Source organism: Aphis gossypii, chromosome 2, assembly GCF_020184175.1.
Source record: "Aphis gossypii isolate Hap1 chromosome 2, ASM2018417v2, whole genome shotgun sequence".
NCBI classification, from domain to species: domain Eukaryota; kingdom Metazoa; phylum Arthropoda; class Insecta; order Hemiptera; family Aphididae; genus Aphis; species Aphis gossypii.
The window spans coordinates 14,893,369-14,918,147 of NC_065531.1; the positions used below are offsets into that span (position 1 = coordinate 14,893,369).

Sequence of the window (24,779 nt, forward strand, 5' to 3'; positions counted from 1 at the left end):
AATTGATAACTCACGATGTTTTTTTTTTTTTATTTTTGATTAAAACACCGTTATGGCGGCAACACTGTAGTCCTGTAAATGTTATAATGTGTAAACCCATTTTTGAATCCCCTTTCTGTTCAAGTTTAAACTACTTTAAAAGTTTGAAGGTTTTTTAGTATTAATTAATGTTCATGCCATTCTTGAATTCGACTAGCGAGATGCGCAAGTAATCCGCATAAACAGTAAGTTCAATAATAAGTGGTTTAAACTTTAAAATAACTGAATAAATTTATTTATTATCATATAGACAATATAAGTACTGAATAGTATAATAGTATTATAATATAGTCACTGAATACAGTAAATAGTCTCTGTCACAGTGTCAAAGATATTAAATTTTATTAAATACGACTATCAATGGCCAATGAAAAGTAAGGCAACTAGGGCACTAGGTACTGTACTTGGCATTGAGCAAAGAGTGGTTATGTAGGTACTCTTGCTAAATAATATTGTGTCAGTAGACGATAAACATTTTAAAAATTATACAACTTTATTAAATATTATATTAATATGATTAATAAGTAGTTAGGATAATACTATTACCCAGACCCTGGTCTTCAATTTAGTCAAGTATCTTTTAAATCTACCTACATACAACATGGAAAGTTAATCTCAAATATGAACTAGTTTATAGTTACTCATAAGTCACAAGCTCATAAGCATGGCATTGAACTAAATGCAATGCATAGTTAAATATTTTTTATAAATTGATACTAAAGTTTATTTATTTCTTTATATTATGCATCACATATTAATATTAATTAGTTTTAAATTATAAACGTAACGATGAATATAATGTAATGATTTTGTGTTTGTCATCACTAGAGGGTTGGATTTGGAGGAAAATGTATTTTTTTAATAATAATATTAGAAATGTTTGTACAAAAATGTATTTCATTAATGGATGAACATTTTTTTTAGCCTTTTTTACTTAAAAATACTCTTTTTGCTTTTTTCTCTTTTGAAATTTAACTGTATTTAATGTTTAATTTTTGATTCAACTAATAGTTTTAACTTTTAAAGTTTTAAACACGCACAAATTGATAAGAAATTATGAAAACGACGCTTTGTCGATAACCGATTTTATATAGTATAAAATTATTTTTAATGGGTTTTATTATCGGCAATATTTATTGAGTATTTAGTATGACAAGTTAATTTAACGTTTATGAAAGTACCCATACTACCTATTTATAGATTAAAATATGTTTTAAATGCTTAGATTCAAGACTGTTCATCAGCTCACATTCGTAGATTATTATTTAGTCGTTTTTCCACGTTTATATTATACATTTTTTTCAATATTCCAAGAATTATACAAAGTGACAGCTCTAAGCATAAAAAAGTGCATTACAAAATTCTGTGAAAATATGCAAATCCAATTTTCGATCAAATTAATTTTTTTTTTTGGTTTAACTCAAAAACAAATTATTGTAGACAGGCACTTAAATATTTTTATAATTCCATATTATCTCAACTACGCCTTTACCAAAATTGTATATTACCATTTTCTATTTACGATAAAAGTTTCATTTTGACTATTTTTGAGCTAAGTATAAGCATGAGGAATTTTTAATTTTTTTATATTCACGTTTGTCATACCTTGTTATTAGTTACCTATTATAGTGGATAGATAAACATTTAAAAAAATAAGTTTAAAGACAGGAACAATTATCCTTATGAATTTATAATTATTATTGATAAAGAATAAGTATACATTAGTTTTAAAAAAATAATAAAAAATAAGGAAACTTAACCTCCTCCAATCCACCCCTAATTGCTCCACTGCAACACGTACTATACATAGCACACTTAACTAGATAATGTTTACATAATATATCTAATATCCGAATACTTATGTATATGTACTATATTATATATATTATATATCCTAGTTGTATACTTGTATCATGGCATAAATGCGGTTTATTCCAAAAACATAATTATTGCATACACTGCATTTATTTATACAGACACTGAGCAAATAGTACACCATCGGGTGTTTAATATTTTCAAAATAATTGTTTGAAGGCCATTTTAAATTTGAATTTATATTTTTCATTATATAACACTTTGACATTTTGAATAATATTAATATATTATTATTATATTACATAAACATTTTTATCATTTACCGAACCCTCCAAAAAAAGTATAAATAAATATATTTATAGGTATGTTATTATTGAGTATAACTAGTTACTCTACTATAACTTAAACTTAAATGCAATATTTATGAACGCATGCATCTTAATTTATTCTCAAATTTAAAACCAAGGTATAGGTTTAAAATATGTTTTTTATTTTGAATTATAATTTATAATTAAAAAAAAAAATGTTGACTCATATTTGTGTACGCAAATTTACTGCGATGAACCGGATCTTATTAAATATCTGTCATGAACATTAAAGATAAATATATTTCATATTGTTTGAAACTTGAGTCAACGCATAAATATACATTATATATACATTATAAATAATACATAAAATATAGGCTTTACTGGTATCAGTGTATATCAACAATGAACTATCCACTATCTAGCGTTCACTGCTTATAATGAAGTACGTAAAACGTAAATATATGAATTGAGGAACCTATTTACTCTTCTCCCCACAGATGTTTTACTATCTGCTTAAAAGTATAATTCTTTAACACTAAACTTAAAAAATGTATACTAAAATCTATGTTTTCGGACGTAGATAATATGAACGCAGTAAAGAAACATGTGAAAACATGAAATAATAGTTATATACATTATATTATTATTATAATTGATTTCTTGCTTATTAGTTATTAATTATTACTTATTATGTGTTATATAACTTATACCACTAGGTATCAAATAATTGAATACTTATAAATTCTATCAATGTCTTATCCCCGTACTCCAAATTCCAGTATATCTAGAACGTTATTCATGCACTATACATAGAATATTGTAGTACATAAATTGATACCCTTGTATTATTATTTTAAATTTTAACAAGAAATTACACAAGCTCTTAACTTGTTTTATTTTTTTATTTATTGAATTTATACTTAACTACGATATAGACGATATAGTATATAGTTATAGTCGATATATAGATAAATAGATAGCTTCCTCCCACATGTAGATCGTGGATTCGTGGCCCGTGGGTCATAAACAATATGTGGATCGTATTATAATTTATAAGTATAACAGCATATACTGCATGTCTACATAATATCTACATACAACATACATTTATAAATTAAGATCAATGATCATAATACAGTTAAATACACATTTAATGATGTACATAAAGGTTTAACATAAACATAATAAATTTTACGTACCTATTATGTATACTGTATCTATAGATACGCATATTTCACTTGACTTCTTAAGTGAGTTTAAATAAGCTTAAGTAAACTTTTTTTATCCATTAATCAAATTTGATGTAACACATTAATACGTAAAGTATTGCAGGGCGATGATATACGTACCTCCATACGCTGTAATAATATGTATAGTACCTAATATAATATGATGCTGTGGTATGTTTAAGTTATAGCTATTTACTATAACTATATAATATTTATAAAACTGCTTTTAAATTCAGATAAGTATAGGAAATAGAGTATACCTATATTCTGAACGATCTCTGTAGCTTGTTTGTATTGAGAATATTTGGATCGATAGAGAGAAGAGTATTAAGAAGATTGTTTAATACTAAAAAAATTCTATGGAATTATATTTACCTAAAAATTACTATATACATACTAACACAGGTATTCAAAAAAATATTATGGCTACAAATAACTCAAAAAAAGTTAAAATATTTTGAAAATTGTATCATGTAAATATGTAATGAAAATGATAATATAAATACTCAGCGAAGTCGTGAAGGCATTTACTGATTCTGCTGTTATTATTATTACTTTTTTTTTTAATAAACAATAGAATATCAAAAATTCCTTGAATAGAAATAATTATTTTACAGATGCATATTCAATATTGTAAAAACTTTAACTTGATATGCTTATAAAAAATAATATGGTTAGGATATAATGTTAACCTAAAAAGAACCTTATTAATTTTCAAATCTTAGGTACATAAACCAACATTTTAATGAATTTTTAACTACAAAATAATTTATTAACTTTCGCGATTTTTATGAATTTTGTTAAAATTCTATCTTTAAACGCTAAATAAAAATATTGTAACTATAGATTTTCGATAATTTTTAATTGAGAAATTAACAAATTATGAGGATTCTTGTATTAAAATTCTACTCAGTGAATAATTTTTAATGAACATTTATAGAATAAAACTAAAACAACTTGAACATTTTGCATAATCTAAAAATAGCTCAAAAACAGTCAAAATGAAATTTTGTCATGAATATAGAAAATTAAATTATAAAATGTTGGTGAAAATTTCAAACATTTATGGTTATCCATTTTCGAGTTACAAAAATACAACAAAAAATAAGACAAAATCGATTTTGTCGAAGATTGGATTTACGTGAAAATTCCTGTTTTTCCTTATTTTTTGTTTTTATTCCTGATAGTAAAAATCAATACTAAAAATGTTTGAGTTTTACCATTCTAAAATATCAACTAAACTATTTTCTACCAGAAACCACCCGAATTTTTAAAAATCAAACCACTATTACTATTCTAAAAGGCTACGACAGATAGAAAATAAAATATAAAAAAAAACACACATCATTGTAAAATCAATACATATTTATCGCTCCGCTCAGAATCTAAAATAGATATACTTATACCTTTCATACCCTATATCTTAACCTATTGGCTATTAAATAGTTGCGTAATTTAGATTAAATTTGTAATAAATAATATCAATATTAATAAAGTATAATAATTTATAGGTGTATAACGTTATATCTATCAATAATAACTCAAATCATCTACATCGTGGACCGTGGTACATCATTTATTGTATATTTGTACTGAATTTAATGCAATGTTGTGCGTATTATAAGACAACAGGTATTATAGTACTATGCCCTTTAAAATTTGAATAAATTATTCAATATTCACAAATAAATCGTTGACGACTTCAAAGTAAAACTAATAACCTCGAAACCTTGACGATTTATGAAAAATGAAATTTCGATAAATTTTTATTTAATATTTAAACACTGTATGAATTCAATTAACTATTCACAAAGTATATATTATATTATATCTAATATATAAACCTATATTATGTCATTAAAATAAACTATATACTCGTACATTAATTCTGTTACGTAAAATGAATGATATTTTTATTACTTTTGAGTAAATATTTTGCTTGTTTCGATCGATACGATAAACTTAAATTAAAAATTTTAATTTTTCTTTAGAGATTAATATTATATTAATTGTTATTATGTTCGTATATACCTACCTAGGAAAAGGTAAGTATGTATAGTCAAGTTTCGTTCTGGGTTAATTGAAACGAATGACGAATTATTATAACATATTTTACAAATTAGGTACTATACTAAACTGAGAATATCTTGATTCGCAGTGGTAGCGTGTAATACAAACAAAATTCATAAATACCACTATACCAGACGGCTTCTAAAACCTTTTTGTAGTTTTGAAAACACGTGGTGGTCAGGTGTTTGGACGTAATGAAGGTATTTTTTTTTATCCAAGCCGATTGTATAGTTTTGGGTACCCGTGGAATTGTCACCCGCACTTTCACCTTCGAAATATTTTATGTAATATACCGCCGTCCGCCACCAAGTGACAGTTCTAAAACCAGCTATATAGACATTAAAATTATTTTTTTTAATTAATCTACACCGCAGTTTTTTGTTGGTCTATTTAGGTACCTATGCATTAAAAGATCCAACACAATTTTCAATAAATATATCTGTATTTATACAATTATGCATATTTACCTATATTAATATTTTAAGTCGTATCATGTGTAGGTACTAACTACTAAGTATTGTGTATAATTGTGTAGGTTTAAATTTCTGAAAAATAGCAAACAATTAAGTGCATAATACTCAAAATTATGTTATATAAACGATGCTATTGTGTATTTTATAATTTTTCAAAAATAAATTATACCGTTGAATTAAGACTTAAGTATACATCCTCGATACATATTATTGATTATTCGTATTGTAATTAAATAAAAAATAAAAATTTTGACCAAAAAAAAAACCTTCGGAATTCCGACGTTTTTATCGTCTTTAAAATCATTCTCAATCTTAATATATACCAGTGGTGTGTATATATTCACGTTTTATTATATTTTCAAGTTGACCGTCATCGAATAACCTGTTTTATTATTGTTTTTTTTCTTCTATAATTTTTTTGATCCAAATTATTACAGGGGTAGTGGGGGTAAAGGGACGTTGCTGATTTGCTGAAAAACCATTAAACCGAAACAAAAAAAAAATTAAACTCGTATATACTGCCGTAGACATAAAAACCTTATAGTCTTGGGCGTACAGTATACACCTGTATGGCTATACGTATATGTGTATTGTCTATGTATAAGACTATAACACTCGTATACTCCTGAGACGGTAAACCTTACGGGTCAGGGTAGTTTTTTATTCCGTTACAGGTATATATACTTCAAACACTATATACACTAATACACACACAAATATAATAAAATATTATAACCTATATATAAATATAGTGGCGTGGGAAGGAGCCTAGTGTTTGAGAGCATTGCCGCCACGGAAAGGGGATTGAGAGAGGGATGTAGCCACGACGAGGTATATACGAAATCCCATTTATTCGGAATTTTTGTGGTTGGCTGGTTTGGGATTTCGGGTGGTGATACGGGGGTATACTATAATATACAGTAATAGTCGGTGGGTGGTAGTAGAAAAATATTCGTTTCGCGGACTCAGAGTCTCTGACAATATTTTACGTTCGTGACGCCAGTGCTGGAGAATTATAATATATAGGTACCCACACCAGATATCACTGCGCATACACACCACTCGCAGGAACACACAATATAATATAATATTATTTTATAAACATTACTGTGGCGGCGTTGAGCAGCACGAAAACGAATATCATTATAATACCATGAAAAAAAAAATAAAAATAAAAATAAAAGAACAGCCGTCGGGCAATCTGGTGGTCGTGCGGCTGTGGCCTGCCACGGTGCTACGACGGCGGCGGAGAGTCGACCCACGGTTGTGCGGACGACGCGGTAACGGTGGGGAGAAAAGGCGCTCCGCCGCCGCCGATTGAGAGATCAATACACCCTGGGCGCGGCGGCGGGGCGAGTGCGCTACACGCACCAACAACTCGGCGGCTATATACCTACGGTATAAATACTACTACAACGACTCGGTGTGACCGCGAGCCGGTCTTCAACCGAGGTAACCGCGGTCCCGGGCAACGTCACGGATGTTACAAGCGTCCCGCACTTGCAACGTCACCGACATCGTGTCGGCCGATTGATGTTTTCGTTCGGCATTCCTGTCTGCCACCGTCCTTGTCCAACTACTAAATATAGCGCGTACGCGGATCCGTGCTCGCCGCCGTATCTCGTCCGTACAATGCACGCGCATTATCGTTTCATCTCCGTCTGATCACCCCCGTCCACCACCGCCGCCGCCGCCGCCGTGTTTCGTGTGTATTATTGTTTTGGTTTTTTTTTCTAAAACATTTTTTTTTCCACATTATTATTATAACTATTATTATTATTATTTTTATTATTATCATTATATTTTTATTATTATTATTATGTCGCCTCCCACCATACCGCTCGTCCATCACCGCAGCAACTGAAGACGACGACGACGACGGCGTTTTACGTTTTTCGCGATTTACGAAATCCTCGCTATCAACGTTTTCGGACGCACAGAATCCGGCCGCTGCCGCCGCCGCCGCCGCTGTCGTGTTATTATTATTACTAATATCGTCTTCTTCGCGGTCGTCGAACAACACACGTCCGGCACGGCCATTGTGGCTGTCGAGTACGCACACCGTTCGCCTTTTTAAATACATTTTTATTTCATTTTTTTCTCCCTTTTTTTTTTCGACTCGTCGTCGAGTATATCCGTGCGTGCATGTGTGCGACAGTATACGCGAGTGTGTGTGCGTGTTCGTGCGCGCGCGTCGTCTTGCACACACATAATATATATACATACGATTTATAATACATATGTGTATAAATAATAATAGTTTATATACATAGAGAGAGATACGTGTATGTGTACGGTGTGTATTTTGTATTATATTTATAATAATTCACGTATCGTACGTTTAAACGCTTTATATACAACGTCGAGTACGTTCGAAACGTAAACGGAAATTATTGCCGGCCGATGGCAGCGTAGGCAGAACAGCTAGCTGCATACTCCGATCCTCGGCCACTACAGTAGAAGGAAGAATCGAGTCGTCCGTCACAATTTCCGTGAGTTGTGTAAAAGTAAAAATACGATCGCTCGAACGGGAGGTTTTTTTTTTCCACCTACGTTTCCGTACTTGTCTGTGGCGTAGGTACCTATTCGAGTTTTGTTTATTTTTTGTAACTATGTCGCTTCGAGTTAACACTCCGATAGACCCAATTTGAAAATAAATCATTGATTATACTTTTATATCTATGTGTACTTGCACAATTATCATGTCTCGAGATGTTGTGTGTATTCGTCTATTGCTTTTTGGTTAATTTAATTTTTTTTCTGTATTTAGGTTTTTAGACAGCAATCATCACTGTGATGCATTCGATACTTTGAGTTCGATCTATTAGCAATGAGCCACAACATGGGTGGCATGGCCCCTTACGTCACGTAAGTTGCTCTTTATTTTTGGACATCTGTTCAGCTACCCTCGCCTATCTATGTACATAGTTGTAACGGTCATGTTGGTGTGTTTCATATAGGTTACCGAGAGGCCGTAATCAAATGGCGTATTACAATCAATGTCAAGATATGCCACCTCATATGCAGAGAGGCCACTGTTATCCAGATGATTTTAATAAAATGGGTGGACCCTGCTCGTATGTATTGTTTTTTTTTAATTTTATAAAACGGTTAAAATTAATATTTTGCGAATAGTTAATTCATGTAATAACACCCATATTAACTAGTAAAATTTAAAATATCCCTTTAAAACTATTATATAATCAAATATATAATATGTTTCTACCTACTTAAAATAATAAAATTGACACGTAAAAAATTATTTTAATCATCTATTTTTTTCTAATATTATTCTATAATCTTTATTAATATTTTTTTTATAATTTATAGGTACATTTATGTAACAATTTAAAATGTTTGAACATTTAAGTTAATTAATATATTGCTTCCTAACATAGAACCCTTGTATATTTGCATATTGCTATTCTATTATGTGTTTATACCATAATTTTACTGTTTAAACTAATTAATCTTATAATTTAATAAAGATACCTTATGTTAGATACCTTAACTTTGAAATGAACCTAATAACTATTAAGTTATTGTTAATATTATATTATTATCAATCATAATATTATGATATTGTTTAATTATTTAATTATTAATTGCCCGGATACATAAAGGTAATATCTATTTGTTAAATTATAATAACATATATTTTTTAATTATTTATCCAAATTCTATCTAACTTTTTTTTTTTTTTTTTTTTTGTTACTAGATATTTAAGAATAAAAGATACCACATACTAATTTTTAAATTATTATTACTTTATAGTTTTTTTTTTTTTTTTTTAATTGACAACAAGTGTTACATTTTTTTTCAATGAGAGCCTTATAGAGTAAATAATATAGCATTGAAATTGAAATATATATACAATTTGAAGTTGCTTACTATAGTAAATTTTAAATTTAAATTATTTGACTAATAGGTAATTAAAAATAAGTAGGTAGGTATTAAAAATTATTCTAATACCTATGTATTATTATTTTTTTTAAGTTTAATGTTTTAATTTATAATAAGCAACTTAAAGATAAATTTATTATAAATCATCACTAGCTTTTTATAACAAGTAAATATTATTCAAGCATCAATATCGACTTAGTTCATCTAATCAAAAATTTTAGTTTTTAACATACAAAGTCATTTATGCTTATTTTGTTAAAATTGTATAGATAACATAATTTAAAAAAAAAAAAAAATAACTTATAAATTTGTTTAATTATTGATTGTGAATTAATTAATCAAAACTTTTTTTTGAAACTATAATATAAAATATTTTTAAAATTTTAATAAAAACTGGTCTATTATTTTATTTTGTTTCAAGTATTAAATCATTATGTATAATTAAAGTGCCTCCTATTGTTTTAAGTTAAAACAGATGAAATTGCATTTGGTACTGAATAATACATTAAAAGCTAGTACCTTGTGATCAATAATGTGAACTTTTATCTTTTATTTCTTATAATTTATTATGTATATAAAGGAAATTCTTTGTAAAAAAACATTCATTTAGTATCTAGTAGAAAAAATAAATATTTGAATTTTGAACTATGTTTTAAAATTGTCATTTTTATTTATCTATTGTAATTTTTTAGGATGTTGCCTATGGGCAATGAGTTTAAATCACCAATGATGACTCCAGATCCACCTCCACCACCTCCAGCCAAGAAGAAACGACGTACTTCTAATGCTGCTACTGTGACGAATCATGCACCTCAACCACCACCACCATCACCTCAAGATTTACTTCCACCCCCTTTAACTGGTAAAATTGATCAAATATATTTTAGCAATAATTTAAACCAAGGGTTGGCAACCTTTTTGGTGTGAAGGGCCAAAAAAATAAAAAATTTCACGGGCCATATACCTTATTTTATTTACAATTTAATTTTTTTAATCAACTATCATAATGTGGTATACTATACTTTTATATAAATCACAAATTGAAATCATGGGCCAAATAAAACTGCTACACGAGCCACGAGTTGCTGACCCCTGATTTAAACTAGCAAATGTTACAATATTTATTTCCTCAATATTAGGTATTTATTATGCTTACTTTCAATTAATAAACCAAAACAATATTTTTTTCAATAAGGGTAATTTTTTAATGGATGTTTGAAGAAAAATTTACGTATGAAAACTAGACATGGAACGTATGGGAAAAATATGTAAGGAGTAAAAGCATATACACATATAATAGACCTAATACGCCCATTAGAATATATTCCTATTTAGACCTAAACCTTTACATACTTAAACACTTAGTTAATTGTGTAGGTATTAAATTAAATTGATGTTAATGTTAGGTAGGATTCATTTACAATGATATGTAGATATTTACATCTAAAAATGTATACAGAATTCTTTTATCTTTTTGGAAAGCTATCTTATTTTTATCATATATATTCCCGAATCCTTTACCCTATAATTTATTTTATATAATAAATATTTTGTTAAATCAATAAATCCATTAAAGAGTAATATACATACTAAATTATGGTTTTAAATAATTCCTCCCTACAATTTAGACATTGAAGAAACTTTGCATATATTTTCTAATATTTAAAGCTTTATATTTTAGTGTTTACGTTTATCGATTAAATATTTGTGTGTGTTATAGACTTCCAAACTGTTTTATTTTAAACAATTTCAATTAAAAATGACTTAAATAAATGTTCATTACTTAATATTTATTTAGTATATTGTTATTACCTACTCTAATCACACATACTATAAAATTTAAAAATCTTCACAAAAATAATTAAGATATACTGTAAATAATAGTAAATTTATATTAAATATCTTAATAAATACCTGTTATAACTTATATGTGTGTATTTAATTTCATTAATGATAAAATTAATTTAAAATAAACTATCTAGATATAAATCTATACTAAACAGTAAATAAAATTCTTGGATTAAGGTTTAAGATTGGTGACAAATTAAAGTAATATAATTTTGTAAAACTTAAGAGAATTTCATTTAAATAATTTGGTTTATTATAGGTATTTTGGTAATGTTACAATTATAATTATTTTTTGTTTTTCTTGTATTTTTTTTATTATTTGTATACTAATCAGAATTTTCTTACCAATTTCTAACCTCATGATTTTTTTTTTTTTTAGATTTATATAGTTGTACTTTAGAATAAACCATTGACAATCTTACCCGTTATACAATACCGTTCAATCTATTCTTATTGAGTTTTGATTTGGGAACTCTTAATATATTCGTTAAATAATTTTTAAAAAAAATTACTACAGCATAGCAAATAAAAATATTCATTTATACACTTACATGTCACTTAGTTTAGTAGGTTACTAACAATTGTTAACTGTATTTTGTAGTTATATTATGGACATCAAACTTCTATTTAATTTATCAAAAACACACTGATAAGCATACATATGATTATACATATGACAAAATTATATCTTAGTATAATAATTAATCTGTAATATGTAATAAAAACATGTAAAATATGTATACAATATTTTGTTATTACATTCTTATAATAATGATTAATAAATCTAAAATTACTGCATGTAATTAAAGAAATTCTATCTTCATACAATATTAAAATAAAAGCTTCAAACCCACTTATTATAAAATCTAAATATTTAAATAAAAAATATTAAATAAGAAATTACAAGCCAATTTTATTTTTTTCTCTAAAATTTAAGTACAAGAATTAAACATCAGCGATTTTCCCAAAAAAAAAAAAAGATTTGTACTTTTATGTTTTAAAAATGAATATAAATATTCATATTTTATATAATTTTTTTTTTTCATTTCTTACAAAATTTACCGGCCTAGGCGTAAATCTGGCTCGGGTTGTATCAAAATTCAATATATTTTTAATTTCCTTAAAAATCTAAAAAAAAAAAATAGAATAACTAAAATTAAAACTTGAATTTAGTCAAACCTTGCTTAATGGTGCCAATATATGCTTATAGTAGTTATAAGTATATTGTATTTAAGGTACCTCTTAAAATACTTTAAATGGAATTGTTCACCTCTAGATATCTAATTTATATCTTAGCAAAATGAAAAACTATTATCCTATTACAAAAACTATTTATTTTTTATTTTTGAGTATCCTGTACTTCGGTGAATTATTAAGCTATTTTCATCATATTTCCTATTATTTTTGTTTAGTTTGTTTAAATAATAATGTATTTAATGCATATTAATAATATTGATATTAATTTTTTAGGTTATGGAGATACTATAGTTGCTTCAAACCCTTTTGATGACACTCCCCCACCACAAGTGATGAACACAAATCATATGAACAGACAAATGATGAATTCTCGACCCATGATGTCTGGTAGCCCTTGCCACCAAATGGGTGGCTCACCTATGAATTGTGGTCCACCTATGGGTAGCCCAATGGGTGGACCCTGTGGTAGTAGTCCACATAGAAATCCAATGGTATGCGGACCCCCTATGATGAGTTGTGGTGCACCAGGCAATAGTCCACATGCCTTATCTATGAATCGAAGTCCTTCTGCTATGGGTAGTCCACATATGGTGCCAAATATGCGTGGCAATAGCCCTATGGAATGTGCTGCCATGGTAAAACCGTCTTTGAATTGTGCTTCGCCTATGGGTAGTCCCATACCTCAAAATACCAATATGAACATTCATCCACCAATGTCTAGTCCCATGACAATGGGTCCTTCACCACTTAATGGTCATCCTAACTCAGGTCCTGGTGGCAGTCCCATGATGATGGGTCGAGGAGGCCCTTCACCTTTAACAAATAGTCCAATGTCGATGAATATGCCTGTAAGTTCAGCAGACATGAATGATATGAGTCCACACATGTCAGTAGACAATAATGGATGTCCAGTACGTGGTCCTCCATGTCCAGGATCCAACAACATGACATCTGTTTCCATGGCTTGTAGGCAACCAATGTCAAATCAGCAGTGCAATAGTATGCCTGGACCTAGTAATATGATGAACTGTCCAAGAGGTATGCCCTGTCCCCAAATGATGCGGGGTCCACCTCAACCTTCTGAACAACATAGACTTATGTCCCCTATGATGCATCATTCTCAAATACCCAATAGTCAACAACCAGGTGGATATGGACCTGGACCTAATTCTAAACCAATGCCAGTGTCGGCTGGAAAGGTACAAGAAATTATTATTAATAATTATTACATCTTTAAACTAAATTTATTTTAATTTAAAATATGATTTGATTTGTATGTGTGTAAACAAAAAACCATACATTATTTTAATATATATATATATTAAAAATGGTGTGTAAATAAACCATTAAAGCTCAAGGGTTATCGAAGAAAATACCATTAATTCTATATAATTAAAATTAATTTTTGAGATAATGTTTGATTTAATTAGTTGAGTTTAGTGGGATGAATTGATTGTTATTAATTACTAATTATTTTCAAGACTGAAAGAGAGCTAAAAAAGAAAGTGGTTAAACCAGGAAGTAAAATTTGGTAAAGGAATTTAGTTTATTGATAATTATACATTCAATTTAATAATTAGTTGCCTACACAAACACACATGTGGGAGATTTGTTTCATTCTTTTTGTATTTATTGTTAACTAAATATGTATATACTTACTATACTCTTGAGTTAGGTGCTCCTTTGGATAACCACACACAAAAACACTGTGTTCACATTACTAGTGAATGCATTTTAAATTACAAATATTTTTTTTCTTGTTTTTGTGAAGTAGCTTAATAATTGAATAATTATGATTTTTATTAAAGTAAATTTAATATATATGTATACTACCACATACTATGTAGTCATAATTTAAAATAAAATAATTATTTATCCTTATACTAACTAATCTGTTGTTTATCAATAAATTTAAGTATGTGTACTTACGTATACAAATATTGATTTATAGGCATATAATTATGATATATTCAACCTTAATAAAATAATAATAATTAAATAAATAAATATACATAAAAAATAAAAAACAAATTAATGATGGTGTACTTGTATTATCATATTTTATGGAAGAATGGATTTATCTTATTACTTTAATAAAAAGGAATTTCCATTAAAAGGCGAAGAACTTTACCATAGATTTTGTTATCAATGTTGCTTCGACCGTTTTTATTTTTAATTTAGTTTTCCCTTCATCCATAAGTTAGTTTATTTATTAAAAAATGATTATTAGATATGCAATTTAAGCAAGTATTCACTTTAAAATTCCGAAAATTATTTTAAAATTTAAATTGAATCACAATCATTAATTTTCTTTACAGATTTAAAAATAAATGACCATACTAATAATACAGTTTTGAGGAATTAAATTTTTTAATTTAATTATATTGTGAATTTATCAACTAAATTACCAAATGATATAAATGTTATTTTAAATAATTGTTTTTATTAATTTAATGATAATAGCTTGAAAGATGAATGTTTACCCAATTAAAATCATTCTCTATATTAATAAGTATAATGAACATGAAATAACCATTTATCTCAAGTGAAAATTAATCATTTTTGTGTATTCATATTCTAAACATGTGTCAAAAGAAGTATTTTCATAATTGAAATATGCATATTAAGTTAAAATTGCTTCATTAATTCTTAATGAATTGAATTATTTATTTGTAATAAAATAGTAAATAATATTTTCTTTTAAATCAAAATACAAGATTCAAATTCTTACTTAAAAAGGGGATAAAATTCAAAAAAGATTGTTTTACTGAATATTTCTCAAAAACAAGAAAGTTAAAAATTATAAGGTTTCAAATTTTTCAAAAATAAGTGTAATATTAAGTCTTTAAAAGCCCATACATACTATTGTAGTACCTGTACCACTACCTGTAGTGGCACTGCTAAATAATTGTACTAACACCGCCATTTAGTTTACTGTTTTATAGAATTCAGAATAATTCTTATCTTATTCATGCTTGTCTTGCTGAAATTTAACTTAAATTGTTATCATTTTTTTATTTATATGTATAATATAACCAATTTACACATTATAGTTGCTTATAATCTAAGTATTATAATTTTTAATAATAAACTTTCAGATATACCCTCATGATCAACCAATGGTGTTCAATCCACAAAATCCAAATGCCCCACCAATTTATCCCTGTGGTAACTGTCATAAAGAAGTGCATGACAATGATCAAGCTGTTTTATGTGAATCTGGTTGTAATTTTTGGTTTCATAGGTAATTATTAAAACTATTAACTAAAAATATTAATTTTATACATTAATATTGTATTGTAATATTAAATAACAAACAGTATTGAGTAAAAAACTTAATAACACATTGTTGGACTTGTAATAGCTCTTTGTTACAATATTACAACTTGTAGGAGGTTTTAGTTCTAATTCTTATAAATATGTATAAGTTGTATTTAATGAATTAGATTTTTTGAATATGGCATTGTTGTGACTTTGTCTTTAAATTAACATCAATATAACTACAACTTAAAAAGTATTCAAACATAACACAATAAACTTGAGTTTTATTTAATATTGTTCCATGTTTATTTACTTTATAACCAAAATGTTTTAATAAACCATTATAGCCTTCTAGTAATGTTATTGTTTTAAAATCATTCATGATGTATTTAAGTAATTAAACAAAGGACAACTTGATGACAATGATAAAAATAACAAGACCAAATTATAAAAATCATGTTATATTGCTTTATATTCATTTTATACTCTCTAAAATTTATTTGCTATCAAAAGATAAATAAATAGAAAATAGAAATGTATTGATACTGATATTATTGTGCATCACTGATATTGTTTGGTATTTATATTTTTAATTAAGTTATATATATATAATATTAATGTAATGTAAATGTTTTCAGGGTTTGTACAGGCTTGATGGAACCTGCTTTCCAGTTACTTACAGCCGAAGTATACGCTGAGTGGGTGTGTGACAAATGTCTACAAACAAAAAATATACCTTTGGTAAAATACAAACCCTAACGAATACATTTAACATCTCCCAACCCTAAATGACTTTAGCTTTCACGCACTGAATGTTACAATATTTACAGTGCTTCAAACCTTCAATGGATTAAGTACTTAATCTCAGTTACGAGCATTAACACAATTTCAAATACTTATTATTTATGTATGGAATATAATTTATATGAAATCAAAAATAATTATTTTTGAGTTATTGTCAGTCTTATAATTTTTGTTTTATATTTATGTGTATATTATATTTATATATGTGTGCATATATATATATATTATATATATTTTTTTATTGAGTTACGACTGAGGTTCAAAATGATATGTGTAGCGTATAAAAATTCCTCCTTTGTACTCATCAGTATTTCAACTACTTGCATACATTGAGCGTTTTGCCATTTGATTTTTATTTGGCATTTAAAAAATCTAAAGTTCCTTCGAATATACAACAAATTGGGCCTTTTCCTTTTCAATCTACTAATGCATTGTCTTATTGCCACTTTTTTCTTCTTTATTATTTTACTTTTATTACTTTTTTCACAACTGAATTGTTTTTATATTATGCAGGATGCTCTTAATAATGTCATGATTTATTATATTTTTTGTGTATATCAGTTATCATTGGTTATAAATACTTGTGTTTGTAATCAATGATGTAATAAAGAAACATTTTTTTTTTTAGAAAATAATTTAACACAATCAATATGTTTGTATATAGTTAGTTCAATTAAAAAATATATTAAAACCGAAAAACTTATGAACTTGAGATTGTAAGTTTCTAAGTGTTACTTGTAACTAAATAAAGTAAAATTAAAAATTTGTAATAATTTTTGTATTTTTATAATTCACACTATTTTGCAGATTGTTCAATGAATGTTTGTACATCTAAAGCAAATAGCAGAACAATTGGTTTGTATTATTATTATTTTTTTTTTGATTTCATCAAGTTCCAAGTGACCTTTTGTTATAATATGCAATTTATTATATTGAATAGTGTATTTTGAAAAAGTTCAAGTATAATTTTATACTATTATATTGTCTTCAATCAAATATTTGATGACTAGTTGAATAATAATTAATATATAAAAACGATCAGTATTTATCAATTTAATACAACCAAAAGTTAATAATACATCAAATAATATGCTCTTAGTCTAACATCATATTATCTCGATCGCCATCAACAGCAACAGCAACAGCAATTAGTTCATCCTTTGATGAAATGGAGATGGACTTAATATTTTTTAACTACTAAAAACAAAACAAAATGTTTAAATTGATTTATTAATTATTTAAATACATGTATAATTATAAAAGTTGTATTTCATCTTAAATGTATTCAACAGTTTAAACATAAATTTATTCCTAAAAAAAAAATTACCTTATATCATGTTTTATTTATGCAACTAAATAACTAAAAAGGTCTGAAAAATCCTCTTGCCAGGGACAAGACATACTGACATTTTTGACCTACCCGGGAAATTAAATATTTAGTGGCTAACTTCTAAGTCCATATTAGGGTAAATATTATAGACTATAGACAATAAAAATAAATATAAAAGTACAAAGCATAATTTTAGACAATAATTGTAATATATTTACTATAGTATTAATTATTAAATTTTTAAATACTAGCTCTAAATAAAAAATAAATTAATAACTATTTCATCATATTAATGTGTTACTTAGTTAAGATCATTTTCTTGCAGATGATATATACAAACTAGTCATTGCTATGGTAGAATATTGTAGAATGTACATATTGTGTCTGTTGACTCACAATTATGCGATTAATCTTCCGATTGTCTTATTGGCCCAACCTATGTCTGAAGACAGATATTTATATTATATCTTAAAATATAAACTATAATTAAATGTTAATTATTATTTTGTTTCATAGTAACTAAATAATAATTCATGAAGTCAATGTTTTTAACATTTGTTAAGGTCAAGGATTGATTGAGCATACATCAGGATAACTTAGTCAAAATATTGTTTGATTGCATGTAAGAAATATTTTGAAAACTAAGCTGAAAAATATATACATTAAGTAAAACTCAAAAGTCATACGCCATCGATATAAAATCTCATGATGTGTACAACACACATATTCTTAATAATTGAGGAATTTACATTTTAACGAATCATGATTATGATTGGTTCAAAATTACATTAATTTGTGATATAACGTCTCTTATCCTTAATAATTGTATGTTGAATTTCACTGTTTAGAAAAAAAAAATTGAATTCCTTTTTTATCTAACACTTGCCGTCTTTTTAACTTCTTTATTATTATACAATGTGGTCTGTATTGTGTTATAATAAAAAAAACACTATTAATATAATTTCATATTTATTAAACATAATATTTGCATACAAAGTGAGTCATTGATTGTAATGATAATTTAAATGCTAAAATAATAACTTTATTTCAATTAATTTGAACTAAATCATAAATATTACAAGAGAAATCAAAACAACAATTAATGATTAAATAATATTAATTTATTAAACTTCATAAATTATTAACCAAAGGTACATAAAATAATCACAATAATTTCACCTTATCCGAAACAAATTAATAACTTGTTTTATAATACCAACATTGGTAATTTTTAGTTTTGGTAAAATAGTTTCACATTTATCACATTTAATCATTGTACCAATCTAAAAATAGTAAGGTAAATGAAAGTACTAATATAAAAAATAATATGTATACTCTAAGACCAGCATTAGTTTGTATAGCTGATCTTATTTCAGTGTTGGCATCAACAATGTTCTCAGTGGTATTCACTGCAATTGTGTCTATTCTCTCAAGATCCTGATCTTGTTCCAATATTTTTTCAGTAAACAACTCTTGCAATTCAGCAATTCGTACAGCCTTAGACTCTATATTTCTTACCTAAAAAAAAACAAAAGGAAAAACAGCTCAATAAAAAGTTGGCAAATGAAACGATCCAATTTCAAAGTATAGTACTTACTTCATTTGATAACTGATTTAATTCGTTGTACATTTCTATATTTTCAGCTTCAAACATTTGTAATTCTTCTGGTGATAATTCATCATCTTGTTGAGCGGCATATTGTCGATCAGCTGCTTCATAATCAACAATTGCTGCGTTATTGGTTTCTTTCAAAGGTTCAAAACCATGAGTCAAGTTGCTCAACTTTGAAACATTCTCATACTCTAAACACCTTTGCGCCCGTGTTGCTTTGATCTCAGCAAACAATTTTGAGACAGATTTTAATCGCCATTCAACATAGCGTATGATCTGCCGTCTATGATCATCAATTTGACTGCAATCACCTGCCAAACTCTTTTTTAGCTGTGTCAATTGTTGACTGCATGTTTTAATAATGTGCTGTGCGCCGATATCGATTTTGTCACGGTCTGCGTCCGTTAACGTGGTTTGCTGGTTAAAAGCCTGGACGTCAATATAGTCCTTAAAGTGACGGTTCAAAAAGTCTGTTAACTTGACTAGATCGTTGACAATATCCTTGGCCCTACGAGAAAATTCATCTCTGCGCGGCTTTCGCTGCTTCAAAATATCCACCTGTGGCGGTGCTGGGGACCCGAATGCTCTGTTTCTCGTTTTGATCGTCTTAACATACGCTTTGAACACAGCAGTCTTGTCCATTTTAACTACAAAATCATCGTAAAATATGGTTACACCAAAAAAAATTAAGTATGACGACAACTCTTTTTTGAATATTCCCCGCTATCAATTATCACTTGTCATTATGATTATAATGCTATCTTCAATTGTGTTGTCGTGTGGTTATCGACGTGATAACAACAGTGGATTTAAAAATTGTTAATAACCATGGTTTTGGTTGTAACTCAGATAACGCATTTAATGATGCGGAACAGACCGCCATTTTTACGTTCAAATTCCATGGACGTACTAGTAATACCAAATAATATAATATTATGTATATTTAGTATTATTATAATCCATGACGAATTTTATTCTTTGTTTCATCGTTCCAATCGTTCCCGAAAAAATGACCACTCAATAAACACCATCATCTTCGTTTTTAATTTTTCCAATCAATTAACTATGTGTTCGTGTCGATATACTTCGAATTGCTGCAAATTAATATACTCCGATCCTGGATTCATCCTTGAAAAATATCGTACAAATATAAAATAATAAACGCGCGTGAATGTTCATCAGAATAAATTAAATTACAATTGTGTTTTACATTATAGTTAAATAATATAATTGACATAACTAACGTATTTTTCTTTACCACTCGACCCATATAATAAATATAGTGGTGCCAATAGAAAATGTTGATTCGTGTTTTCAAAGTGAAGTATTTATAATTTATTTATTTATACGCTGTTAATGGCTTGCAAGATACAAACACCGAAACAGATCACTTATGGTTTCTAATTCAAAAATATTTGAGGTAAGTTTATTTCGATGTTCGTTATTTTCTATACAATTTTATTATTTTTAGTAGGTACTTATTGCTATTATTTTGTGTTTAAATCTAAAAATCAATCAAGTGCAATTCCAAATAGGTGTATAATAATCTTCATTGAAATTTATGTTTGTTGGCAATCTATCAATTATTATCACTAACAGCCCAATAATATACCTATAAACAACTTCTTCGAAAATAATAATCAATCTGTAATCAATATTACATCAACAAATATTAATAACCTATGGATGCTAATAAAACTATTAGCATCGGCAGAATACGCTCAAATTCCCAAACGATATGATATAAGTTTTTTTTAATGTTGTATTATATCTCTTGTGTCTAAAATATTAGTTATTTAAAACATTTGTAGGTATTGTGGTTTTATTAAAAAAAAAAGACTGACAAACTGTTTTAAAATAATATAACGCAGTGTTAACCTTTATAATCACAATAAATGAATTGAGTTACTAGAAAATCGTAGGTTGTTGAGATAACCAATAAGTATTTCATACCTAACTAAATTATTTAAAACTATGTCCTGTCATGATGACCAGGTCACAAGTGAAACTTGTTTTAGAATGAAAAAAACATTATTTTAATGGAAATGTTTAGTATATTATTACCAAGTCCGAAGAATATAAATTAAAAATTGTATTTACGTGCTAACAACCTAAACAGGATGTAACTTTGCAGTCACCCCTACATGCACACATGACCATATGTTCCTGATGTGTCATTTTGATTGGTAATTTTCAACGGTTTTTATTTTCCGGTATCCTACATATATGTATGAAAATTGCCTACATTAAACGCCTAAATCCAGTCAATTATTATTAATATTTTATATAAATAAACAGTGAAATAGCATTTTCTAGAATGAAGGTTGTAAAACACATTAGGTAGGTGCTAAAAAATTATAACAGACTTTTCTCTAAGACATTAAATTAAATATTATAATATATAATGTACATCATTATAGTTAATATTTTAATAAGTTAATTATTATTAATTTAGGATTAGATATTTGTATTAAAATTAATATTAAAAATTAAAATATATTTAGGAAAAAACTATTCAAAATAGTTATATTTATTTATTTGAACTTAGTTATTATGTATTGTACACTGCAAACAGGGTCGGGTAAGTATAGCATATTTTTTACCCAGGCAAAGTATAAAGTTAGCATCCTCTCATAATTTTGCCCCCTTTTATTGTGCCACTGTTATTAGATAATTTGGTGCCCCCCAACCAAGACTTTAGGGGCAAGTGCCCTGGTTCGCCCTACCTAGATCTGACTCTGATAACAAAAATTAATGATCACTTAATTCTAAAATCACACATTTTATTAAAATATTTAATTTGGAAAAGAAACTAAAAAAAAAAATGAAACTGCTTTATTACTTTTGAAAAAACCACCAGTGGTTTATTATTATACAATATAAATATAATTTTTGAAATCTAAATGCTTTTAATAATACTTTTAAAAGTTAGTTGGAAAAGATAAAGAGGCTGGATGTTAGTAAACCACTATATTTTGTGTTAATTTATTTTTTCTAAGACTGTACGGCTATTATAAATGCATGATTTATATTTTGTGGATAATAAATAAATTATTTAATAGTACCTATATAAAAGTATAGTTAGTTTATTCCGCAATATTGTTTTAAAATTCTTATTCTTTCATCTAGTGTTTTTCAAATAAAATATTCAAAAAATAAAATAATGATGATGATCATTGTCTTGGTTGATCATGTTTTGATGGTTGTTAAAAATATGATTACATTTAGCAGCAGATAAATCACGAATACTAAATATATACTATGGAATATTATTATTAAAATATGTTTACTTATATAATTATTTTATTTTATTAATATTAATATAAATTGTGTTTATTGCGACTTTAACTGTTAAACTAAATGCCTATCGTTTACTCCTTAGAAATGAATTCAACCCCCTTAATGATTGATGTATATTGTATGTACTTTCTAACATACGTAAACAAATCGTAGTAACTTTGAAAATTACATCGTATACAATTGTTTTATAAATAGTAGGTATAATACTATAATATAATGTATTAAAATTAAAGATCACTTGATGTGAATTATAATGATACCATTATACTAAAACTAAAATCCTCAAACAAAAATGTGAATTTGATTATTTATTAATTTAATTTTTTCATAATAATTTATATTATATACTAATATAAATTCTATTTCTATGGTAATATTTACAAACATCAAAATAGATACAATTATGATATTTACATGATCATATATTGTTATTAATAATTAGGTAAAAAATACCTAACAGGACGTTAAAAATATTTTATAAATACAATTATTCAATTCTACAAAAAATTCTTTTTAGGTATAATTTTACATTTTCACTACTAGGTAGATTAAACACAAAGTAGTTAATTGTATAATATTCATATTGATTGCATTTTTAAATATATATTTATGTAAATATATCTATCGACCATCATTATAAAACATAATGTTCATCATTTTGAGAAAATTATTACTCATTAATATACGTTAATTTTAAAATATTAAAAATTCAATGTATATTTTACACAAAAATGTAAATAATTGTTAATAAAGTATAATTAACAAAAATTATTGCACAAACATAGATACGTATTAAATAAAAAAATAAAGTTTAAGAATTTCTAATTTTAAACAATATATTTGCACTCAAATTCTGTGAAAAAGCCAAACTATTTTTCAAATTATTAAAATACAATCAAGAAAAAATTAAATATCTAGAAAATGGGAAAACAATTATTTTTTGCTTACAACCATTGTTATTATTTTTAAATTTATTTGTTGAACCATTACCATTATGACAAGTAAATTGTTTACGATAAACCAAACAATTCAATTATGTTTTCATTAATTTATATTTATATTTCTCGAGAATCACATTTTTCTTAAGTTACCTTTGTGGTTTGCATAAAATAGGAGGTGCTTCTTTGCCTTGCATTTTATGTTGTTTTTTTTTTTATAAAAGTTTGTTTAGCACCTATAGGTAATAATAGCTTTTACAACTTATTTTGATTAATTCCCAAATTATGAAATGCGTCAATATTAAAGTGTTAATCGTCTAATATATTTAATATCATAAAAAAAAAAAAAATGGTAATATTTTTATAGTGGAAGTAAAATGATATTTTGATGTCAATATTATGTGCAATAATGACATGAATGCGTTTAAAATAATTGTACGATGTCTCAGTCTCACGATACCAACAAAATCTGTTTAGTCGTCTCCCATCATTGCATCACACGGGAAAGAACACCCTTACGGGAATCATGAGAAATGTGTGTGACGGTATTCGTATTCAACGGAAACAGGGCAGCCAGGATGGCCGGTGTACGTCCGGATGTGGTTTCCGTATGACACGCGATATTGTCTTCCGGCGTTCATATCTGAGT

General features: G+C 26.9%; 2 protein-coding genes and 1 long non-coding RNA gene across 6 annotated transcripts in view; 2 read left to right on the forward strand and 1 right to left on the reverse strand.

Moving 5' to 3' along the window:
* Positions 1–7,463: 7,463 nt before the first annotated feature.
* Positions 7,464–17,724, forward strand: LOC114120141 (protein pygopus). Of its 3 annotated transcripts, none has more exons than XM_027981958.2 (7): positions 7,464–8,515; positions 8,708–8,805; positions 8,898–9,014; positions 10,533–10,702; positions 13,159–14,084; positions 15,984–16,129; positions 16,785–17,724. In XM_027981958.2, the coding sequence occupies exons 2-7, from the start codon at positions 8,768–8,770 to the stop codon at positions 16,903–16,905; spliced, it is 1,518 nt and encodes a 505-aa protein (XP_027837759.1). In that variant the 5' UTR covers positions 7,464–8,515; positions 8,708–8,767; the 3' UTR covers positions 16,906–17,724. The 3 variants fall into 3 exon arrangements, with proteins under 3 accessions (XP_027837759.1, XP_027837760.1, XP_027837758.1); XM_027981959.2 differs by having other exon boundaries at positions 7,464–8,511; XM_027981957.2 differs by having other exon boundaries at positions 7,465–8,429.
* Positions 17,725–19,379: 1,655 nt separating this feature from the next.
* On the reverse strand, positions 19,380–20,534 carry LOC114120149 (syntaxin-18). Its single transcript, XM_027981971.2, has 2 exons — positions 19,878–20,534; positions 19,380–19,798 (listed from the first exon to the last, which is right to left on the reverse strand). The coding sequence occupies exons 1-2, from the start codon at positions 20,532–20,534 to the stop codon at positions 19,547–19,549; spliced, it is 909 nt and encodes a 302-aa protein (XP_027837772.2). The 3' UTR covers positions 19,380–19,546.
* A 119-nt stretch (positions 20,535–20,653) lies between these two features.
* LOC114120150 (uncharacterized) overlaps positions 20,654–24,779 on the forward strand; it is a 69,321-nt gene continuing 65,195 nt past the window's right edge. For both annotated transcript variants that reach the window (XR_003592092.2, XR_007603774.1), the window contains exon 1: positions 20,654–21,312. This is a non-coding gene — a long non-coding RNA (uncharacterized LOC114120150). The remainder of the gene's footprint in view (positions 21,313–24,779) is intronic.

Bases quoted from the DNA above. Each gene is read 5' to 3' on its own strand.
- LOC114120141 (XM_027981958.2), top strand. From the start codon at position 8,768: ATGAGCCACAACATGGGTGGCATGGCCCCTTACGTCAC. The intron at 10,703-13,158 runs GTAAAATTGATC...TTAATTTTTTAG, and splicing joins ACTTCCACCCCCTTTAACTG to GTTATGGAGATACTATAGTT. The intron at 14,085-15,983 runs GTACAAGAAATT...ATAAACTTTCAG, and splicing joins TGCCAGTGTCGGCTGGAAAG to ATATACCCTCATGATCAACC.
- LOC114120149 (XM_027981971.2), bottom strand. From the start codon at position 20,534: ATGGACAAGACTGCTGTGTTCAAAGCGTATGTTAAGACGATCAAAACG. The intron at 19,799-19,877 runs GTAAGTACTATA...GTTTTTTTTTAG, and splicing joins TAAATCAGTTATCAAATGAA to GTAAGAAATATAGAGTCTAA.